General features: G+C 48.1%; 2 protein-coding genes across 5 annotated transcripts in view; one reads left to right on the top strand and one right to left on the bottom strand.

The window, feature by feature from the left end:
- The window catches only part of METTL25B (methyltransferase like 25B), a 40,046-nt gene extending 27,674 nt beyond the window's left edge, over positions 1 to 12,372 (top strand). For all 3 annotated transcript variants that reach the window (XM_068127718.2, XM_068127719.2, XM_068127717.2), the window contains 3 exons: positions 4,921 to 5,176; positions 9,724 to 9,953; positions 10,468 to 12,372. In XM_068127718.2, coding sequence (XP_067983819.2) covers positions 4,921 to 5,176; positions 9,724 to 9,953; positions 10,468 to 10,559 — 578 coding nt within the window. In that variant the 3' untranslated portion in view covers positions 10,560 to 12,372. The remainder of the gene's footprint in view (positions 1 to 4,920; positions 5,177 to 9,723; positions 9,954 to 10,467) is intronic.
- The window catches only part of LOC137434567 (uncharacterized), a 50,095-nt gene continuing 41,352 nt past the window's right edge, over positions 10,712 to 19,454 (bottom strand). For both annotated transcript variants that reach the window (XM_068127715.2, XM_068127714.2), the window contains one exon: positions 10,712 to 19,415. In XM_068127715.2, the coding sequence (XP_067983816.2) occupies positions 19,260 to 19,415 (156 nt within the window). In that variant the 3' untranslated portion in view covers positions 10,712 to 19,259. The remainder of the gene's footprint in view (positions 19,416 to 19,454) is intronic.

The following is a 19,454-nucleotide window of genomic DNA, read 5'->3' as shown; positions in this document are numbered from 1 at the left end:
ATCCACAACTCTACCGGCTCCCAGAGCCCACCTGCGGCCTCACCTGGCCGACATCCTCACAGTGGTGGAGTGCTCAACCAACTACACACACTAACAGGCTACACGCCCAGCCATTTCCACAACACTAATGCACCCATTCACAACACCATTCTGCAACCGCACCACAAGTGCCAATATCCAACCACAATTTACCTGTACCCTCTACCTAACACTTACACTACCCGCCCCGGGTACTCGTGAAAGGGGGTCCACTCTTCCCCCATCCACACCTTCGCACCATGCACACCACTCCGTACCACTTACTCCAACTTTCTCCACACACCTGTACTTGCACACCTGTGCTCTCACACCTGGTGCCACCTGCACCCTTCTCTCCCCAAGCGCATTCGCGCTGATCCACACACTTACTACTCATACACTGCTCCACACACCTGTCCAATTGCACACCTGTGCAATCACACCTGTTCCATCCTCACACACACGGCATCATCCCAGCTAACTACTCCCTTCTGAAACTTGCGCTTCCCAGTCGTCCCTTTAAACTATTGCGCTCCCTCGTCATTATCATCCACTCTAATCTACCTGCGTCCCCACTACAGGTATCAGTCACTAACTAACCTTATCGTCACCTAATGTCAATCCTCGCTAGATCCCTACACACCATATCCTAACCCACCCGGGCTAGTTTTCACTGCCATACACCCCATAAACTATAGCTCCTTTGCCCCACTCATGGGAAGGATGGTGGATTTGCCATCCCACCACATCGGGGGTCTCTCACTACCAATTTTGCACATCAAATTCCAACAAATCAAAAATTTGGCCAATCACTGCCCATCATCTGCCAATCACTACTGCCAATCCTTTGCCAATCATCAAATTTCGCCTTTTTCTAATTTCGGGGCCAAAACACTAACCTCATCACCCAGTCTACTCACTAATACCTCTCGGTGCGCCAATCCCTGTCCAAAGCCCGGCTTCGTAAAGCCAAGCAATGGATGCTGGTTGTTTTGTGCCAGTGGCTGGATGCATCCCGCATTCGGTGCAGGGAAGGAGGTTTACCCGGGCCGAGATCCCACGCACCATCTCGGCACGGAGCCATCCCATGGCTCGATCTCGGCCTGCCGGAATGCCTCACCAAAAAGTGGTCGCCATGACGACCCTTTCTATCGGGCCGCCCGCTCCGCCTAGTGGAGCACGGACGCGGCCGTTCAAAGCGAGGCCCAGCACGCACCGAGGGCCCGATTCGGCTATAAGTCGTTCTCAACTCTACCCCATCTAACGTCGATGCTTCACCTGGACGCTTACACCCCGCAGCCCGTTCCTTGCTCACACATCCCGCCGTGCCCATGCTCCTCGTACCTTTCCTTACACACCCAGGTACACCCATTCCACTCACAGCCTTGGTCACACACCTGACCACCGAACACTTTGGCACACATTCGTTGGTAGCACACCTCACCAAAACACCTCTTCGCGCCCCCTCCTCTGTCACCTCCTCTGTGACAATCACAGGTGTGCCCTCATTCGCACACCCAACCACGTGCCTCACCACCAACTCCAGCGTGCATTCCCACTCACGCTCTACCATTCCAGGTGTACATCCTTCCATCCCAGGTGTACATCCTCGCTCACCTGTCACAACTAACTCACGCTCCATGTCACTCTCACTACTCTCACCTCCATTCTTGACAGCGCACTCACCCTTACTCTTGACAGCGCACTCTTTCCTCGTGCACCTGTCCGTCACACACCTTTCTCGCGCACACTCTCCCGTTACACCCTCTGTAACACTCACCACAGGTGGACACTCTTCCTTACTTCTGACAGCGCACTCTTTCCTCATGCACCTGTCCGTCACACACCTTTCTCGCGCACACTCTCCCGTTACACCCTCTGTAACACTCACCACAGGTGGCCACTCTTCCTTACTTCTGACAGCGCACTCTTTCCTCATGCACCTGTCCGTCACACACCTTTCTCGCGCACACTCCTGCGCACACTCTCCCGTCACACCCTCTGTAACACTCACCACACCACGCTTCCATGTGCTCCCTCGCACACGCGCTACGACCGACTCACTCTCGCCAGCACACTCACTCCTTGGCACGCACTTTTTCCTCACACACCCCAGAGTCGGACTTTCTTGCACACCTCCTTTTTCGCACACCAGACCTGTCGCACACCTCACCAACGGCCTTTCACGAACACCCGGGTCCATCTCGAACCCCAAGCCTCTTAAATCACCTGGCGCATCATACGCACGACCATATTGGTCACCACTTACACCGGGTCCTCTTCCTCTTCGCTTCTCCTCCATCACCTGCGAATCCCTCATCCGGTTAATGAGCACATCATCACGATCCAAACACAGACTTTGGACCAATTCTTTTACTTCCTCCTTTATCTCTTTCTTATCCTCTCTCCGTCGCTTCTTAATTTCGCTCACCCCTTCTTCCACTTCCTCTAATTTTTGCTTCATCTCCTTCATCTCTTCGTGCGCCCCTTTAAGTTCTTCCTCTAACTCCACTTTATTTTTTTCTATGTGCTCCCGCACCTCCCGCTCTTTAACCTCCATTACCTCTACCACCTTGTCCATTTTCCTCGTCAGGTCCTCATGTACCGTCTGGCACTCTTTTTTAATTACCCCTACGTCCTTTTTCATCTCCTTCTGTGTCGATTTTAAACCCTCTATTACCGCTGTGTTCTTCTTTACCTGGTCCCCCAACTCCTTTTGTCCCACTGTCAGTTGTTCTACTCCCAGCGTCAACTCCTCTATACCACCTTGCAATTTTACAGTCCCCTTTCTCACCTCTTTCTCCATGCGCTCCTTACAGTGCCTCACCTCCTCGCGCACTCCTCCGACCTCCTCACTCACTCCTCTTCTGATCTCCTCTCCCATCACTTGCATCTCCTGCCCAGATGCCACCCTCATCTGCTCCATTTCCTCCCTGTGAGCATCCAGTTTGGTTTCTACCCCCATTCTGACCCCCTCTATCTGCTGCTCCATTTGTTTAACTTCCCTTTCCGCTTGGTCCCTCATGTCCCTCAATTTGCCTTCCATACTGTTTTCTAACCCCTCTAACCCTTTTTGCATCCCTTCCATTTGATTCTCTTGAGCGGCCATTCTGTTTTCTACCCCCGTTAACCCATTCTTTACTTCTTTTATCCCGTTGTCTAACTCCTCAAAATTATTGTCTAACTTCTCAATTTTCTTGTCTAACTCCTCAAAATTATTGTCTAACTTCTCAATTTTCTTGTCTAACTCCTCAAAATTATTGTCTAACTTCTCACCGGTACCCCTCGCTTCGTCCCTCATTACCCCCATTTGGCCCTCTAATCGCTCACCCTGAGCATCCATCCGGTTCCCCATTACCCCCATTTGGCCCTCTATTCGTTCCATAAGGGCCCTCATTTGCAACATAAAAAGGTTCGGATCCACCAGGGGCGCTGCCACGGTCACGGGCGCGGTGACCAGCGAGGCGCCATTTTGCGCGTCTGCTACCCTCGCTGCTTCGCTCTCCTCACGTCCCTCAATTTGGTCCTGGACCGACCCTGCCTCACTCTCCCCTACCGGACCCCAGCCGTCTTGATCCGCCATAGCGCGACTTGCAAAATTCGAGTTTCGTAAAACAAAACAAATTTCGGCCGCTCCAAATTTTGACCAAATTTTTTTTTTTTCCTCTATTCGTTTTTTTTTTTCTTCAAAATTTGGTCGGGCCTCGAATCCCACTCCTGACACCAATTGTTACAGATACGACTTTGATGGTATGGTGGGCCGAGCGGGATGGCCGCCGTATCCGTACAAGTTACCCGATTGTGCCCGAATGTTGACTAATCGCGCTACGCTGGCTCAATAGGAAAGAGAAGACACCCGGCTGGGTTATAATGACACAATACGACACCAGGGGTTCAGTTCTCAAGTATATTCGTACGGAAAAAGGTTAGATTACAAGGACAAGAGGGAAACATAGGAAGGTGGGCACTTAAACACACTCTTATATTAACCCTAGACAGACCACAGATAAACGGGACAAGGCTCACTCACACGGGGTTTGATGGCCAGGAAAGCGGCAGTCGATGGCTCAGGTGCACCTGGCTCAGGGACAGAATCGCGTACGGTGGTGTCCAGCAGATGCGGGGAGGTCGCTCAGCGCTCGTGGGTCGCGACTTTGGTCTCAAGCTGGGGAGGTCGCTCAGCGCTCGGGAGGGTGGCGTCTTTTCCTTCCAAGCTCGGGGCGCATCTGACGTCACGTCCGGCGCGGGGCCGCGTATATCCGGCGGGGAGTCACGCCCTCGCTCGTTAGCTCCGCCCCATATGGCATCGGCCCATGGCTTCTCATTGGGTGCGGGGGTTACCGGCTCCGCCCTTGACGAGGGGCCGACAGGGAGCCCCCTTCTGGGTAACCCCGTCGAGCACATGTTCAATGGCGGCCAACCGAGCCGGAGTGAGGACGCAAAGCCGCTGTTGTTGTGGTTGTTGTTGGAGCTTGAGATGATGGGAAGAGATGCGGGGAGGTATGGGAAGGTCCTAAACTCCTACTGGTGCCATATCATCACATTCTGGTGCAACGAAGAGTCATAATTAATGGAAACAAGTCCTTAACTGACATAGATTAAGAATAACTAGCAAGATGTCCTATAATTGTCTACGTGTGGTGCGGGGGACCTGGGCACGACATTTAATGGGGGAATGAAGGGGAAGATCGGCTCTAATGGGTGTTGTTTACAGACAATGGGACTAGGGAATGGGGTAAGGGGAGAGTTGGGGAGTATCGGAGAAGATAGGGGAATATTTACAAGCGGATATGGAGGTCAAATTCCATATTCGCAACACTATAATAATCAATGTATTGTATGCGGTACTCAAACCACGGCCCATAACTCTAAACCGTGTCCTGTTTTTCCAACATCTTACAGTCTATGGCTTTCCACTGAGCGGCTGGCTGGCATCCCAACATCCTGATCCAGGTCGCCTGCTTACCTACAAAGCACGTGAGTTGGCTTGTCACGCACGAGAGGCGTATGGACGTCGGGCACGGAAGCAGGGTGCCACACCCCGAGCGCACGTGTACCGTGCCGCCCTTGAGCTCGAGCTGAGACGTCGGGCACCGCCGTCTGCTGCTCGGCTCAGTGTGCCAGGCTGGGCGATGGCCCAGAAAATGTCATTCGAAAAGTGAGCACCGACCATCATGACACGCATGTAATAGTGCGTAGTTATTTTGGAACATTTACATGTGGCGTGACTAACACAGGGAAACTAGAGCAGCAGTTTCATAGGAGGGTAAATCATTTTGAAAACTTCTGAAAATGTGGATGGGTTCATCAAATTGGGGCAATGGATCTTTTTTATATACCAGGTCGAGGCTCATATAAGAGCTTTTGTGAGGAGACTTTCCATACAAGATCATTGATGTTCCTGCTTTCCTGCACAAGTCTCTTTCATACCTTGGAAGAATCCACCTTGCAATTTAAACTTCTTCACCTCATTGGCTGGCAGGCTACTGCTTCATTGTCACTTCCTGATTGGCAAAACAAGCAAAATGGTCCACATCTTCAAAAATTATTTTCAACACAGACTCCCCCAAATCCAATCCCCCCCCCCCACCCCCTCAAACTCTGATTCCGTAATATCTCTTCCTGGTTACTCCCTCCTCCGGTATGGTAGACCTGAGCCTCGTCCTGGTGGTGGGGTGGCTATCTTTATCAAAAACTCTCTTCCTCACTCTCCTTGCACTGCTCTCTCTCCATCCCACCCCCAGGAGAACCTCTGGCTACGGCTTCATCTCCGCTCCCACCTTTTGTTCATACGTGTGTTGTACCGTCCTCCAAATAGTGATGACTCCATTTACATTTCGCTGTCTGGTAACATGGACCAACTTCTATCAACTCATCCCAACTCTCTCTTCCTCATATGTGGCGACTTCAACTATCCTCATGCCAGCTGGCTGGGTGTGGGTACCTCTCTCACCAGCCATGGCACCTCAGCAAAGGACTTCTGCGACTGACACAATCTGTCAATTTCCCGACCCGGATCTCAGTCAATGGAGTATCTTCTCTTCTGGACTTGGTTATGACAAACTTCCCTGCAAATATCTGCTGCTCTTCTTCTGCTCCAATCAGTTCTTCTGATCATGTGCTTGTTAAAGTGGACATCTCTCTGGCCATTTTCAGAGAGCCTCCTCAGCGTCGACGAGTCTGGCATTTCACTCAGGCCGAATGGCACGGTCTTCAAGCAGCCATCACTCATCTGGACTGGTCTCCCATCTCTACTGCCTCTGACATCAATTCTTCCTGGGAATTCTTCCAAAGCAAACTGCTCTCTCTCATGCACAGATTTATCCCATCTCGTCTTCAGTTGTCTTACCCTTCCTCCCGTTCATGGTACACGGAATCTTGTGGTGAGGCAGTTGCCCTGAAACAACTTGCCTTTGCCTCTTGGAAGGCTAATCCAACTGAAGGCAATCTCAGTTCCTTCCACCAAGCTCGGAACAAGTGTGTGTCTACCCTCAGGAGTGCCAGGAAGCACTATCTCTCCACACTCAAGAATGAACTCTCAAACCTGTCTCCTTCCTCCAAATCCTGGTGGCGTCTGGTCAAATCCGTTTCTGGTGTTTGTTCCCCCTCCATCCCCTCCTTCACCTCAAATGGCTACACAGTTGACACCACACGTGACAAAGCCGAATGCCTCAACTCTGTGTTTGCCTCAAAATCTTGTGGCCCAAACCCATCTCTCTCTGTTCCCACCTTACCCAGTCGAACCCAACTGCTCCTGGACTCTGTGTCCTTCTCTCCTGACAAGGTGGAGAAGTTTCTATCAAACCCCGACTCTGATTCTGCAACTGCACCAGACGGCATCAGCCCACGGGTCCTAAAATCCTGCTGTTCTGCTCTATCTCACCCTCTCTCTGTTCTTTTCACACTCTCTTTTGTTCAAGGTCATCTGCCAGCATCTTGGAAATCAGCAAACATCACCACTTTACACAAAAAAGGTGCAAAAACAGATCCTTGCAACTTCAGACCAATCAGCTGCTCCCAATTATCAGCAAAATCATGGAATCCATCATTGCTTTGGATATCAAATCTTTCCTCTTCTCCAATGGCTTGATCTCTGATCATCAATTTGGTTTCAGACCAGGTCACTCTACGCTGGACATGCTGCTTATGCTGTCTCAACAAAGGATGGAGGTCCTCAATGCCAAACAGGAAATCAGAGCCGTCTCCCTTGACATATCACAAGACTTCGATACGATCTGGCACCCCGCTCTGCTCACCAAACTCTCCTCCTATGGTATCCATGGAAATCTCCACGCATGGCTTGCGGACTTCCTCTCTGGTCGCAGTCAACGTGTGGCCCTGAATGGATTTCTCTCATGACCCCTTCCTGTTCTGGCTGGAGTTCCCCAAGGTAGTGTTCTGGGCCATGTGCTTTTTCTGGTCTTCATCAATGATCTCTCCGACTCTCTGGAAAATCCTTTCTATCTCTTTGCTGATGACTCCACTATCTGCCGCTCCATTCCTCATCCCTCAGATTGGCAGTCTGCAGCCTCCTCACTCTCTGCAGACCTGGACAAAATCACAAACTGGTCAAACAAGTGGAACATGTCTTTCAATCCTGACAAATCTCACACTCTTACTATGTCTCTCCGAAAGGACCGACTGGACAACCCTCGCATCTACTTTCTCAACCAAGAAGTTCTGTCGCTCAAGCTTTTGGGTCTCACTATCTGCCATGATCTTTCCTGAGAAAACCACATTTCCAAGCTGGCCTCCAAAGCCAGTCGCCGACTGGGCATCCTCCGTCGTGCGAAGTCCTTCCTTGGCACACCTGAGCTCCTCACCACATACAAGGCTTTCATCCGCAGCTCAATGGAATACTGTTCTCCCCTCTGGGCCGGTGCTCCTGCCTCATACCTAGCTCGGCTTCACGCTGTTGAAACCAAAGCTTTCAGAATCATTGGAATCTCCCGCGATAAAGCTAACTCCGAGGGCCTTTCACTCACTCACCGCAGTCAGGTTGGTGGTCTTTGTTTTCTACCGACTCCTCTCCGGCCTTGCTCCCCCAGCTCTCTCTGTGCAATGTCCCCTAAATATTCCTGCAGGTCGCACAAGATCTGCCAGCAACCCTCTTATGGTTAAACTACCAAAATCTAGGCTCTCTGCTCACCTTCATTCTTTCATTCCCCTTTACTCCCACCTCTGGAACAAACCCCCCCACTCCCTTCAATCCCACTCCTCCCTCCAGGTCTTTAAAACAGCTTACTAAAACCCCCATCCAAAACCTTGATCTTTTCTACCCCTGCTAATTCACTCCAGATCCACTTTTTTGAAATTCCAACTTCTTTCCTGGAAGTCCTTGCAGTGTCCATACGTGTTATACCTCTCCCACCTCCCCTGCAGACTGGGCATTCCATGTTAGACAAAGCCTTCCCATGCTATATTCCAGCACTTCATGATCTGTGGACTATTATGTGATGCAGACTGGGCATCCCTGTTAGACAAAGCCTTCCCATGCTATATTCCAGCACTTCATGATCTGCGGACTATCATATGATGCAGATTGGGCATTCCATGCTAAACAAAGCCTTCCCATGCTATATTCCAGCACTTCATGATCTGCGGACTATCATATGATGCAGATTGGGCATTCCATGCTAAACAAAGCCTTCCCATGCTATATTCCAGCACTTCATGATCTATGGACTATTATGTGATGCAGACTGGGCATTCCATGCTAAACAAAGCCTTCCCATGCTATATTCCAGCACTTCATGATCTGCGGACTATCATATGATGCAGATTGGGCATTCCATGCTAAACAAAGCCTTCCCATGCTATATTCCAGCACTTCATGATCTGCGGACTATCATATGATGCAGATTGGGCATTCCATGCTAAACAAAGCCTTCCCATGCTATATTCCAGCACTTCATGATCTATGGACTATTATGTGATGCAGACTGGGCATTCCCTGTTTGACAAAGCCTTCCCATGCTAGATTCCAGCACTTCATGATCTATGGCCTATTATGTGATGCAGATTGGGCATTCCATGCAAAACAAGCGTTATGCCTCGGTCCCCCGTCGGTGAAGTGATGCGAGTTGACAAAGTGGAAGACGCAAGGCGGCCATCTTGGATTTTGACGTGGCGACCCAATTTTCAATAGCGTTCTTCCTTATGCCTCGATACACCCACACACACCAGATTAGAAGTTGGTACTTCGCTTATATTTCAAGATATTCAGCTCACAAGGTTCAGACATACATGGCGGCAGCCATCTTGGATTTTGACGTGGGTTGCACCCACACACCAAATTCGAATGCGGTCCTTCGCTTACGCACGCACGCCCGCACGCACGCAGGGGAAAACCATAGTCCCCCTTTCGCTCCGCGGTGCGACGGGGGACAACAAAGCCTTCCCATGCTAGATTCCAGCACTTCATGATCTATGGACTATTATGTGATGCAGATTGGGCATTCCCTGCTAAATAAAGGCTTTATGGCTTTAATTTGCAAAATATTGGGACCGGTAGGGGACATGTATGTCAAAGCAATTTTCCCTCTTGTTTGCTTTCATTTCATACAATGTCATGTTGGCCCTGATTTTTCTTGTTTTATTCTTACTCACCTTGTATCGATCTTTTGACTTTTCCATGATGTCTGGCACTGTAATCAAAATTAACTTTGAGACTGGTGAAGATGAAGCTTTTTCCATCTGCTGTAGATATGCAGAGGAGGTGCTGAGGAGGCTGCAGCCTGGCAAAGCGGACGGATTGGAAGCGTCCACAGAAGGAAGCGAGACGGGGGACGAACGGTGGTGTGTGGGGGACGCAGCAAAGGCAGCAGCGCAGGAAGGTGGCAGAGTGGCAGCGTTCTTTGCCCTCTGCCTGCTTCTTGCCCCTCCTGCGGAAAGCCTGTTGTTGCTTGATCGGTCATTGTGGCTGCACGAACAAGGTAGAGCACAGTTTTCTCTATTCTCCTTTTGGCTCGTTCATGATTTTTTTTTTCATCGTGCTCCCAAATCACGCGAGCGTATCCCACACTTCTCATGGTCGAATGATTTTTGGGGGACATTACGATATCACTGATACGGGGCCCAATTTATTGTGGCTACAATTTATCATTTGGCTTTCATACCTGCACACAATGTCGTTGTTTTCCCCAAAGGCACAGTGGGATATTTAACATCCACAAGCGAATGCTAACAGATGGGCAGGCAGTTTAACATTTCCTTTAATGGACAACATACTCGTTAGTACAACACCCGCCCTACATGAATGACAGATTATAGTCGAGGTGAAAATCAAACCGAGACCATAGACCTCAAAGGTGAGTCCGCGACCTCCGAGACGTCCCCCGGCCCATGTTCATGAATGTTCACACAACTAACTGGTCCTTTTGTTTTTGTAATTCTCTGAAGATTCAGGTTTGACAAACCATGCCCACTCTGTTGTATCGTACTCTGCAGGTTTGGACAATGTCCTTGTGCCAGTGTTCAACCCATTACTCTCTCCTCGAAACCTGGTCCTCATCGCGAGCAAAGGCAAGACACTCGAGTGACATCCCGGAAATCCATGAAACACGTCCTTACGCACACACGGTGCAAAGGTTCAACGTTTCACTTTCAAATCCTGCTGCACCGCCGATATCCCCACTGAGCAACTGCCCTTAAAGAAGAAAAGTCTGCCAGTTCACTCAGTCTCCACAACACCTTCGGTGCACCACACTGGTTTTATTACCTTTATATATTTCCTCATTCATATGCAAGGTAAGCAGCATTTGTCATCAAAAATAAAACACTTTGTCACCATAGGGAGACATTCAGAAGGCAACATCAAATGCACAATCAAAATGATTCCCGCAGCAGGCAGGGAGCGGCGCAGTTTCAAGAAGCACTGGTTGTTGTGTCGTCGCCTTGTGTCAAACAAGCACAATATTATCGTATTTTGTGTATTCTCACCACGTGGCACCGCGGTGACAGTTTGCTACAGATTGACAATTCACCACGTGGGACAGTCAGAGAGTATTTGATAAGTTTCATGCCGGGCGATGCGATGGAAGATTTGATGGAGAGATGGGCACAGCACCTGGACAACCCGCTTCCTTATAAAAATGCACGGATCGGTTCTGCTCTGTTCGTCTGGCTAAACAACCTGGAAATTCTTCACCATAAACGAAGGGATTATAGAAAGTAAGAGTTTGTGAAGATTTTCTTTTTTTTAACTTTATATCGCCTCACCACATACAAGGCTTTCATCCGCAGCTCAATGGAATACTGCTCTCCCCTCTGGGCTGGTGCTCCTGCCTCACACCTATGGTGAAACCCTCTTATGGTTAAACTGCTTCACTCCTTCATTCCTCTTTTCTCCCACCTCTGGAACAAACTCCCTCACTCTCTTCAATCCCACTCCTCCCTCCAGGTCTTTAAAACAGCTGTTCACCACCATCTCTTATCTTCCCCCATCCAAAACCTTGATCTTTTCTACCCCAGTTAAAACACTGCAAATCGACCTCTTTCAATCTCCAACTTCTTTCCTGAAATTCCTAGTTGTGTGAATTTGTTGTATACCATGTACCCCTTCCCCACATGCCCTCTCTCTTCCACAGATCTACCGACGTCCCTGTTCTCCTCTGTTGTTGAGCTTGTATGTTTTCCTCTCTCTCCCCCTCTTGTCTCCCGCTCCCTTTATTTATTGTATGTTTTGTGGGGCTGTGCCTGTTCTCATGTGTAATGTGTTAGCTCTTACATGAGCCTCGACTGTATACAAAAAACAAACAAAATAAAACAAGAAGACGTCATGCAGAGCACGATACTTGCAAAAACCACCCCCAATCCCCCCCCACCCCCAACCCCAAAAAAGGTTTCCATTGATGCAGGAAATTGTCCATTTCATCAAGATTTTAATTGACGATCTTGATCAAAGCTCGGATTAATAGGATGAAAAGTGATGATTTTAGAAGTTTCACCTTGAGTTGACCTTTGACCTCAAAATAGTTTTGTTTCCCAATTCCGTGAGGCGCTATGCAAAGGCTGTTACATTTTCACTCAATACGACTGCAGAGCCGTTGGGAACAGCTGGAATATTTTAACTGTCGTCTGTCTTAGATATGCATGTTTTGTTGTCTTCGATATGCAATTTTGTGGCTTTTTGAAGAATGTTCCTTTTTCTTTATCAATCGTTGACAATATGTGGATTGTATTTATGTAGAAGCTTTTTAAAAATCCCATTATCCTCGATTAAAGTGCATTCAGCCCAGATTGTCAGGGATTTCCTTCTGCATAAAGATGTCGAGGCTTTTGTCATTTTTCCTGGAAGTTTTGCTTTGTTGTTCTTCTTTTACACATATTGTGTAAATAAATTTGGCAAACGTCTTCCAAGTGATATATCAAAGGAAACCAACTACAGGTCGTTCTGGATGAAAAGCCATGAATTTACACATTTACCAACAATGAAATATTAATGACACACATTACTTGTTCCTGTTTAGAGAAAAGTCTGAAGTTTTGGTTCAATCACGTTCCCACTACGGGCTGGCAAGATGGCCTGGAGGTACGTGCACTCACCTGAGCTGTCTCGCCTGGTTTCGGATCCATAAACAGACATCCTGGACCTTTGCATGGAAAGGTGAGACATCAATGAGTGTGCCGTCCTCCAGATGGACGTTAAGCCGGCCGTCCTTTGTCGACATTAGTTGGTGGACGTTAAAGATCCCAAACCCTTGATGAAGATTAGGTGAGCTAATCTCCGGCTCCCGTGACCAAATTCCTGCTCTAACCCACAGGAAGCAGTGCATCAGCGGCACAGCTGTACCCTCAGCAAATGTTGCTACCTGTCACCACAGGCTGGATAGAACCACCTTTAGAGGCCATTTTTCCCCACAGAGCAGGGGTTGGCCTTTTTGGGGCACTGTGGTCCCCTTTTTGAAGCAATGTTTTATGGCCGGATGCCCTTCCTGCCACCAACCTTGTTAGTCGCCTCATGCGACACACAGGGAATTACCAGTGAACTGGTACTCAATTTGCCGACCTCGGAAGGATGACAAGTCAACCCACCTGGTGTTAATTCAGCGATCGACCAGGATTCGAACCCAGGATCCTAGGATCCCAAGCCGGCACCCCAACACCAGGCTTAGCAACACCAGCACAGGCTGGATACCAAAAAACAAAAAGAAGACCGGGCCCTTCATTTTTTTTATGGTTATATCAATGGGAATGGATACTTGGAAATGCTTCAGACATTCCTTGTGGAATTGTGACATCAACATTTACTGAAAAAGGCGATACGAGAATACACCTGCCATGCACTCGTACCATCCAGGATACTTTGGGAAAAGTTAGACATGTGCAAACAGATACGTACTATGGTTAATCGGATTTGTGATCTGAACATGCAACAAAACTTTACACTTTCCTTTCTATAGTGGTACCAGTACCAGTTTATGCTCTTTTCATCAATAGTTCATTCTCCACAAAGGTGTAAAATCATGGCATATCAGGAACACTACACCAATTCACTGCAGTTAACGCAACGTCCATAGTTTCAGAACTGGAAGCTCAACTCCCAAAAATTTGTTCAGTTTTCAGAATTTCAGTGTCGGCACTCTGCGGACTCACAAATGAACTCCGAAATCTATAACAGAATGTGCCTACGTTGTACCTGTCAGATGACTTCACTTCCTATCAGACCCAAAACCCTCCCATGAAACTTTCCACTCGAACTAAAACACTCATTGGTGCAGAGACTGAACGAGAATTCTCGAACCTGTGCATTGTTGTCTCTCCTCCATGATCTTGGGCAGACTCTCAATGTCCACGCAGGGGTGTTTGTTGTGGAAAATTTGGTAATCCAGTTTGGTTTTGCTCACAAAATCAAACTCGGCGGTGTAATAGTTTGAGCGTCCGCTCCGAGTCTGGAAGGTCAGAAGTTCAAACTCTGGCTGAGTCATAATGAGTCAGCGGTTCAAACTCCAGCCGAGTCATAACGAGTCATTGGTTCAAACTTGGGCTGAGTCATAACGAGTCAGCGGTTCAAACTCGGGCTGAGTCATAACGAGTCAGCGGTTCAAACTCGGGCTGGGTCATGACGAGTCAGCGGTTCAAACTCAGGCCGAGTCATGACGAGTCAGCGGTTCAAACTTGGGCCGAGTCATGACGAGTCAGCGGTTCAAACTCGGGTCTAGTCATGACGAATTAGCGGTTCAAACTCGGGTCTAGTCATGACGAATTAGCGGTTCAAACTTGGGCCGAGTCATGACGAGTCAGCGGTTCAAACTTGGGTCTAGTCATGACGAATTAGCGGTTCAAACTTGGGCTGAGTCATGACGAGTCAGCGGTTCAAACTTGGGCCGAGTCATGACGAGTCAGCGGTTCAAACTCGGGTCTAGTCATGACGAATTAGCGGTTCAAACTCGGGTCTAGTCATGACGAATTAGCGGTCAAACTTGGGCCGAGTCATGACGAGTCAGCGGTTCAAACTTGGGTCTAGTCATGACGAATTAGCGGTTCAAACTTGGGCTGAGTCATGACGAGTCAGCGGTTCAAACTCGGGTCTAGTCATGACGAATTAGCGGTTCAAACTTGGGCCGAGTCATGACGAGTCAGCGGTTCAAACTTGGGCCGAGTCATGACGAGTCAGCGGTTCAAACTCAGGCCGGGTCATGACGAGTCAGCGGTTCAAACTCAGGCCGAGTCATTACGAGCCAGCGGTTCAAACTCGGGCCGAGTCATGACGAGTCAGCGGTTCAAACTTGGGCCGAGTCATTACGAGCCAGCGGTTCAAACTCAGGCCGAGTCATTACGAGCCAGCGGTTCAAACTCGGGCCGAGTCATGACGAGTCAGCGGTTCAAACTCAGGCCGAGTCATTACGAGCCAGCGGTTCAAACTCGGGCCGAGTCATGACGAGTCAGCGGTTCAAACTTGGGCTGAGTCATGACGAGTCAGCGGTTCAAACTTGGGCTGAGTCATTACGAGCCAGCGGTTCAAACTCGGGCCGAGTCATTACGAGCCAGCGGTTCAAACTCGGGCCGAGTCATTACGAGCCAGCGGTTCAAACTCAGGCCGGGTCATGACGAGTCAGCGGTTCAAACTTGGGCTGAGTCATAACGAGTCAGCGGTTCAAACTCGGGCCGAGTCATGACGAGTCAGCGGTTCAAACTCAGGCCGGGTCATGACGAGTCAGCGGTTCAAACTCAGGCCGAGTCATTACGAGCCAGCGGTTCAAACTCGGGCCGAGTCATGACGAGTCAGCGGTTCAAACTTGGGCCGAGTCATTACGAGCCAGCGGTTCAAACTCAGGCCGAGTCATTACGAGCCAGCGGTTCAAACTCGGGCCGAGTCATGACGAGTCAGCGGTTCAAACTCAGGCCGAGTCATTACGAGCCAGCGGTTCAAACTCGGGCCGAGTCATGACGAGTCAGCGGTTCAAACTTGGGCTGAGTCATGACGAGTCAGCGGTTCAAACTCGGGCCGAGTCATTACGAGCCAGCGGTTCAAACTCGGGCCGAGTCATTACGAGCCAGCGGTTCAAACTCAGGCCGGGTCATGACGAGCCAGCGGTTCAAACTCAGGCCGAGTCATGACGAGTCAGCGGTTCAAACTCGGGCCGAGTCATGACGAGTCAGCGGTTCAAACTCGGGCCGAGTCATAACGAAGACTTTAAAATGTTACGTGCAACTTTCTCGCTTGGCATTCAGTCGTTAAAACGATAAAAGCACGGACAATCCCCGTAGGTTGGCATCCGTTGAGAGGAGGAAATTTGCCCTTTGGAAATGCCCTGCTAGGTGCGGTGGAAAAAGGCAGAGCCATTGTTGTGACTACCCAGAGTTCCCCAGGAATTGACGTCACATCCCCCACTGGGTGTGTGTGTCTTGACTAAGTCGTGTGTCGTGTGCATGTGTCGTGTGTTGTGTGTGTGTGTGGGGCAACTTCACGACAGGCTTTTGATCCTCATTTAAAAATCCACAATTAATTGCATTGTTTGATATTTCCACTTTTTTCACCTCTGACTGTTTTATATGTATGTATCGCATGGCTATAAATGATGTTCGTCATCAACAGACTAGTTTTTATAGGTTTGCATCTTCACACGAGTGTAGCGCCGGTTCCAAGTCCTAAATATATTTATCGTTCTCAGACGATGCTCGGTGGTGACAAACCTCACCAAAAACCCGTTTGATGTTTACAATAATCCAATGGAATGACGAATGGAAATTTCAGATCGAGCAACAATGATTCACTTAAAACAAAAACATAAAACTCTTAAATGTTTCCTTGACCTGACATAACAAACGAAATGAACAAATAATGTGTGCCACCTTCGTCAAACAGTGTCAGCTGTCCTTGGAAATAATACAACCCGATCATGGTGAAAGGAGGACGCTACCGAGTGACGCTCTAGTTGGTCCAGGTGGAGGTATGCTCTCTACTGAGTGACATTCTAGTTGGTCCTGGTGGAGGTCTCTACCGCGTGACGTTCTCGTTGGTCCTGGTGGAGGTATGCTCTCTACTGAGTGCCGTTCTGGTTGGTCCAGGTGGAGGTATGCTCTCTACTGAGTGACATTCTAGTTGGTCCTGGTGGAGGTCTCTACCGAGTGACGCTCTAGTTGGTCCTGGTCGAGGTATTCTCTCTACTGAGTGACTTTTCTAGCTGGTCCTGGTGGAGGTATGCTCTCTACTGAGTGACATTCTAGTTGGTCCTGGTGGAGGTATTCTCTCTACTGAGTGACATTCTAGTTGGTCCTGGTGGAGGTATTCTCTCTACTGAGTGACATTCTAGTTGGTCCTGGTGGAGGTATTCTCTCTACTGAGTGACATTCTAGTTGGTCCTGGTGGAGGTATTCTCTCTACTGAGTGACTTTCTAGTTGGTCCTGGTGGAGGTATTCTCTCTACTGAGTGACATTCTAGTTGGTCCTGGTGGAGGTATTCTCTCTACTGAGTGACTTTTCTAGCTGGTCCTGGTGGAGGTATTCTCTTTACTGAGTGACATTCTAGTTGGTCCTGGTGGAGGTATTCTCTCTACTGAGTGACATTCTAGTTGGTCCTGGTGGAGGTATTCTCTCTACTGAGTGACATTCTAGTTGGTCCTGGTGGAGGTATTCTCTCTACTGAGTGACTTTTCTAGCTGGTCCTGGTGGAGGTATGCTCTCGACTGAGTGACATTCTAGTTGGTCCTGGTGGAGGTATTCTCTCTACTGAGTGACATTCTAGTTGGTCCTGGTGGAGGTATTCTCTCTACTGAGTGACATTCTAGTTGGTCCTGGTGGAGGTATTCTCTCGACTGAGTGACATTCTAGTTGGTCCTGGTGGAGGTATTCTCTCTACTGAGTGACTTTTCTAGCTGGTCCTGGTGGAGGTATTCTCTCTACTGAGTGACATTCTAGTTGGTCCTGGTGGAGGTATTCTCTCTACTGAGTGACATTCTAGTTGGTCCTGGTGGAGGTATTCTCTCTACTGAGTGACATTCTAGTTGGTCCTGGTGGAGGTATTCTCTCTACTGAGTGACTTTTCTAGCTGGTCCTGGTGGAGGTATGCTCTCTACTGAGTGACATTCTAGTTGGTCCTGGTGGAGGTATTCTCTCTACTGAGTGACATTCTAGTTGGTCCTGGTGGAGGTATTCTCTCTACTGAGTGACATTCTAGTTGGTCCTGGTGGAGGTATTCTCTCGACTGAGTGACATTCTAGTTGGTCCTGGTGGAGGTATTCTCTCTGCTGAGTGACATTCTAGTTGGTCCTGGTGGAGGTATTCTCTCTACTGAGTGACTTTTCTCGTTGGTCCTGGTGGAGGTATTCTCTCTACTGAGTGACTTTTCTCGTTGGTCCTGATGGAGGTATTCTCTCGACTGAGTGACTTTTCTAGTTGGTCCTGATGGAGGTATGCTCTCTACTGTGTGATGTTCTCGTTTATTCATGTGATTAACAGTTTCCCTCCCTCTCAAAAGTCATTATCTATTGAAGTAATTATTGTTAACAACAATGAGGGACCTTGAATAAAGTACAATATTTTGCCTATAATTTTGCCCTTACCAGTAAAAAAAAAAAAATAAAAAAAAATATTGATCCGTCTTCGCACAATATATCCGTTAACACAATTTCTGAAAGTTGGAATTGCAGCCGTGCACATTACTGGACTTGAGTTGATTCGAGAATTTTACTGAATCTGTTTGAAGATCATTTCTAAAAGACTGTTGAGAATACATGTTACGTGTGTGTGTGTGTGTGTGTGTGTGTGTGTGTGTGTGTGTGTTACATGAGTAATAAAAGTGTGTATTAAATGAGTAATAAAAGTGTGTGTTACATGAGTAATAAAAGTGTGTGTTACATGAGTAATAAAAGTGTGTATTAAATGAGTAATAAAAGTGTGTGTTACATGAGTAATAAAAGTGTGCGAGTGTGTGTGTGTGTTACATGAGTAATAAACGTGTGTGTATTACATGAGTAATAAAATTGTGTGTGTGTTACATGAGTAATAAAATATTTTGAGTGTTTGAATCTAAAGCCTCAATCTATAAACCAAAGTTATCTTGAGGTTCAAATGTTAAGTGTGAAATAATTGGACTTGATGGATTTGCATCTCAGGAAACTCATGTCTTCAAAACTTATTTCATAAAAAATCTTTGAAATTTATCGTTGAAATTTAAGCGAAAGACTTCGTTTCTTACGTCCTGCGTTTCATATTTAAGTTCCGCACATGCACGTATGCTTCCTGGATAAATTTGGTCTTGCTTGATACAGGTGTGTCATGTTCGAGATACAAAATGTCAACACCAGGCCACATATTAAACTCAACAGGTTTCTCATGATACTCTCCATCTTTGTTAGCTTTCCTGTTGTCACCACAAACAATGGAAGTTGAGGTTATTGTCTTTGTCAAATGCAAGGCCACACTAATCACCTAAACCAGAGCCACAAGCTGGAGCCGGCATAGCCGAGGTTCAACAATCACACGACAGGTACAAACACAAACGTGGATTACCAACTGTGCAAAATATTGAGCGATGTATTTTTATGTTTTATAAATCCTTCAAATGACCATCTGCGTTATCGTCACTGTGCTTTTAAAGGCCATCGCACTGTGATGTAATATGTGTGTTACATGAGCTTGCTGTGATGTAATGTATACGTGCATATACCCAATGGGTATGTAGACCCGCACCATTCGGAAGGTATGGAAAGAGACCATTATACACAGAGGACCGAAGTTGCCCACAGAGACGCTCAACTTCTTCAGCATGAATCGTTTAGCAGACTCTACCTTGGACTCAAAACTCAATCTTGCAAGCTGGAAATGAACCACCTTGGGTGACCACAGTGCTACTGCTTGCCAGGAGAGTAAGACCCAGCCTTTGTTGTTCCCTGCTGGTCTCTTGATACCACGAGCGAAGTTCTGGCGTGTCGTACGTAGGTATAAGGGTTACCTGCAGACGCAAAACCCGGTTAGTATTGGTGTTTCCACC

The sequence above is a fragment of the Myxine glutinosa genome, chromosome 10, assembly GCF_964187855.1.
Source record: "Myxine glutinosa chromosome 10, kmMyxGlut1.1, whole genome shotgun sequence".
In the NCBI taxonomy this organism is placed as follows: domain Eukaryota; kingdom Metazoa; phylum Chordata; class Myxini; order Myxiniformes; family Myxinidae; genus Myxine; species Myxine glutinosa.
This window is presented reverse-complemented; position numbering and strand designations above follow the sequence as displayed.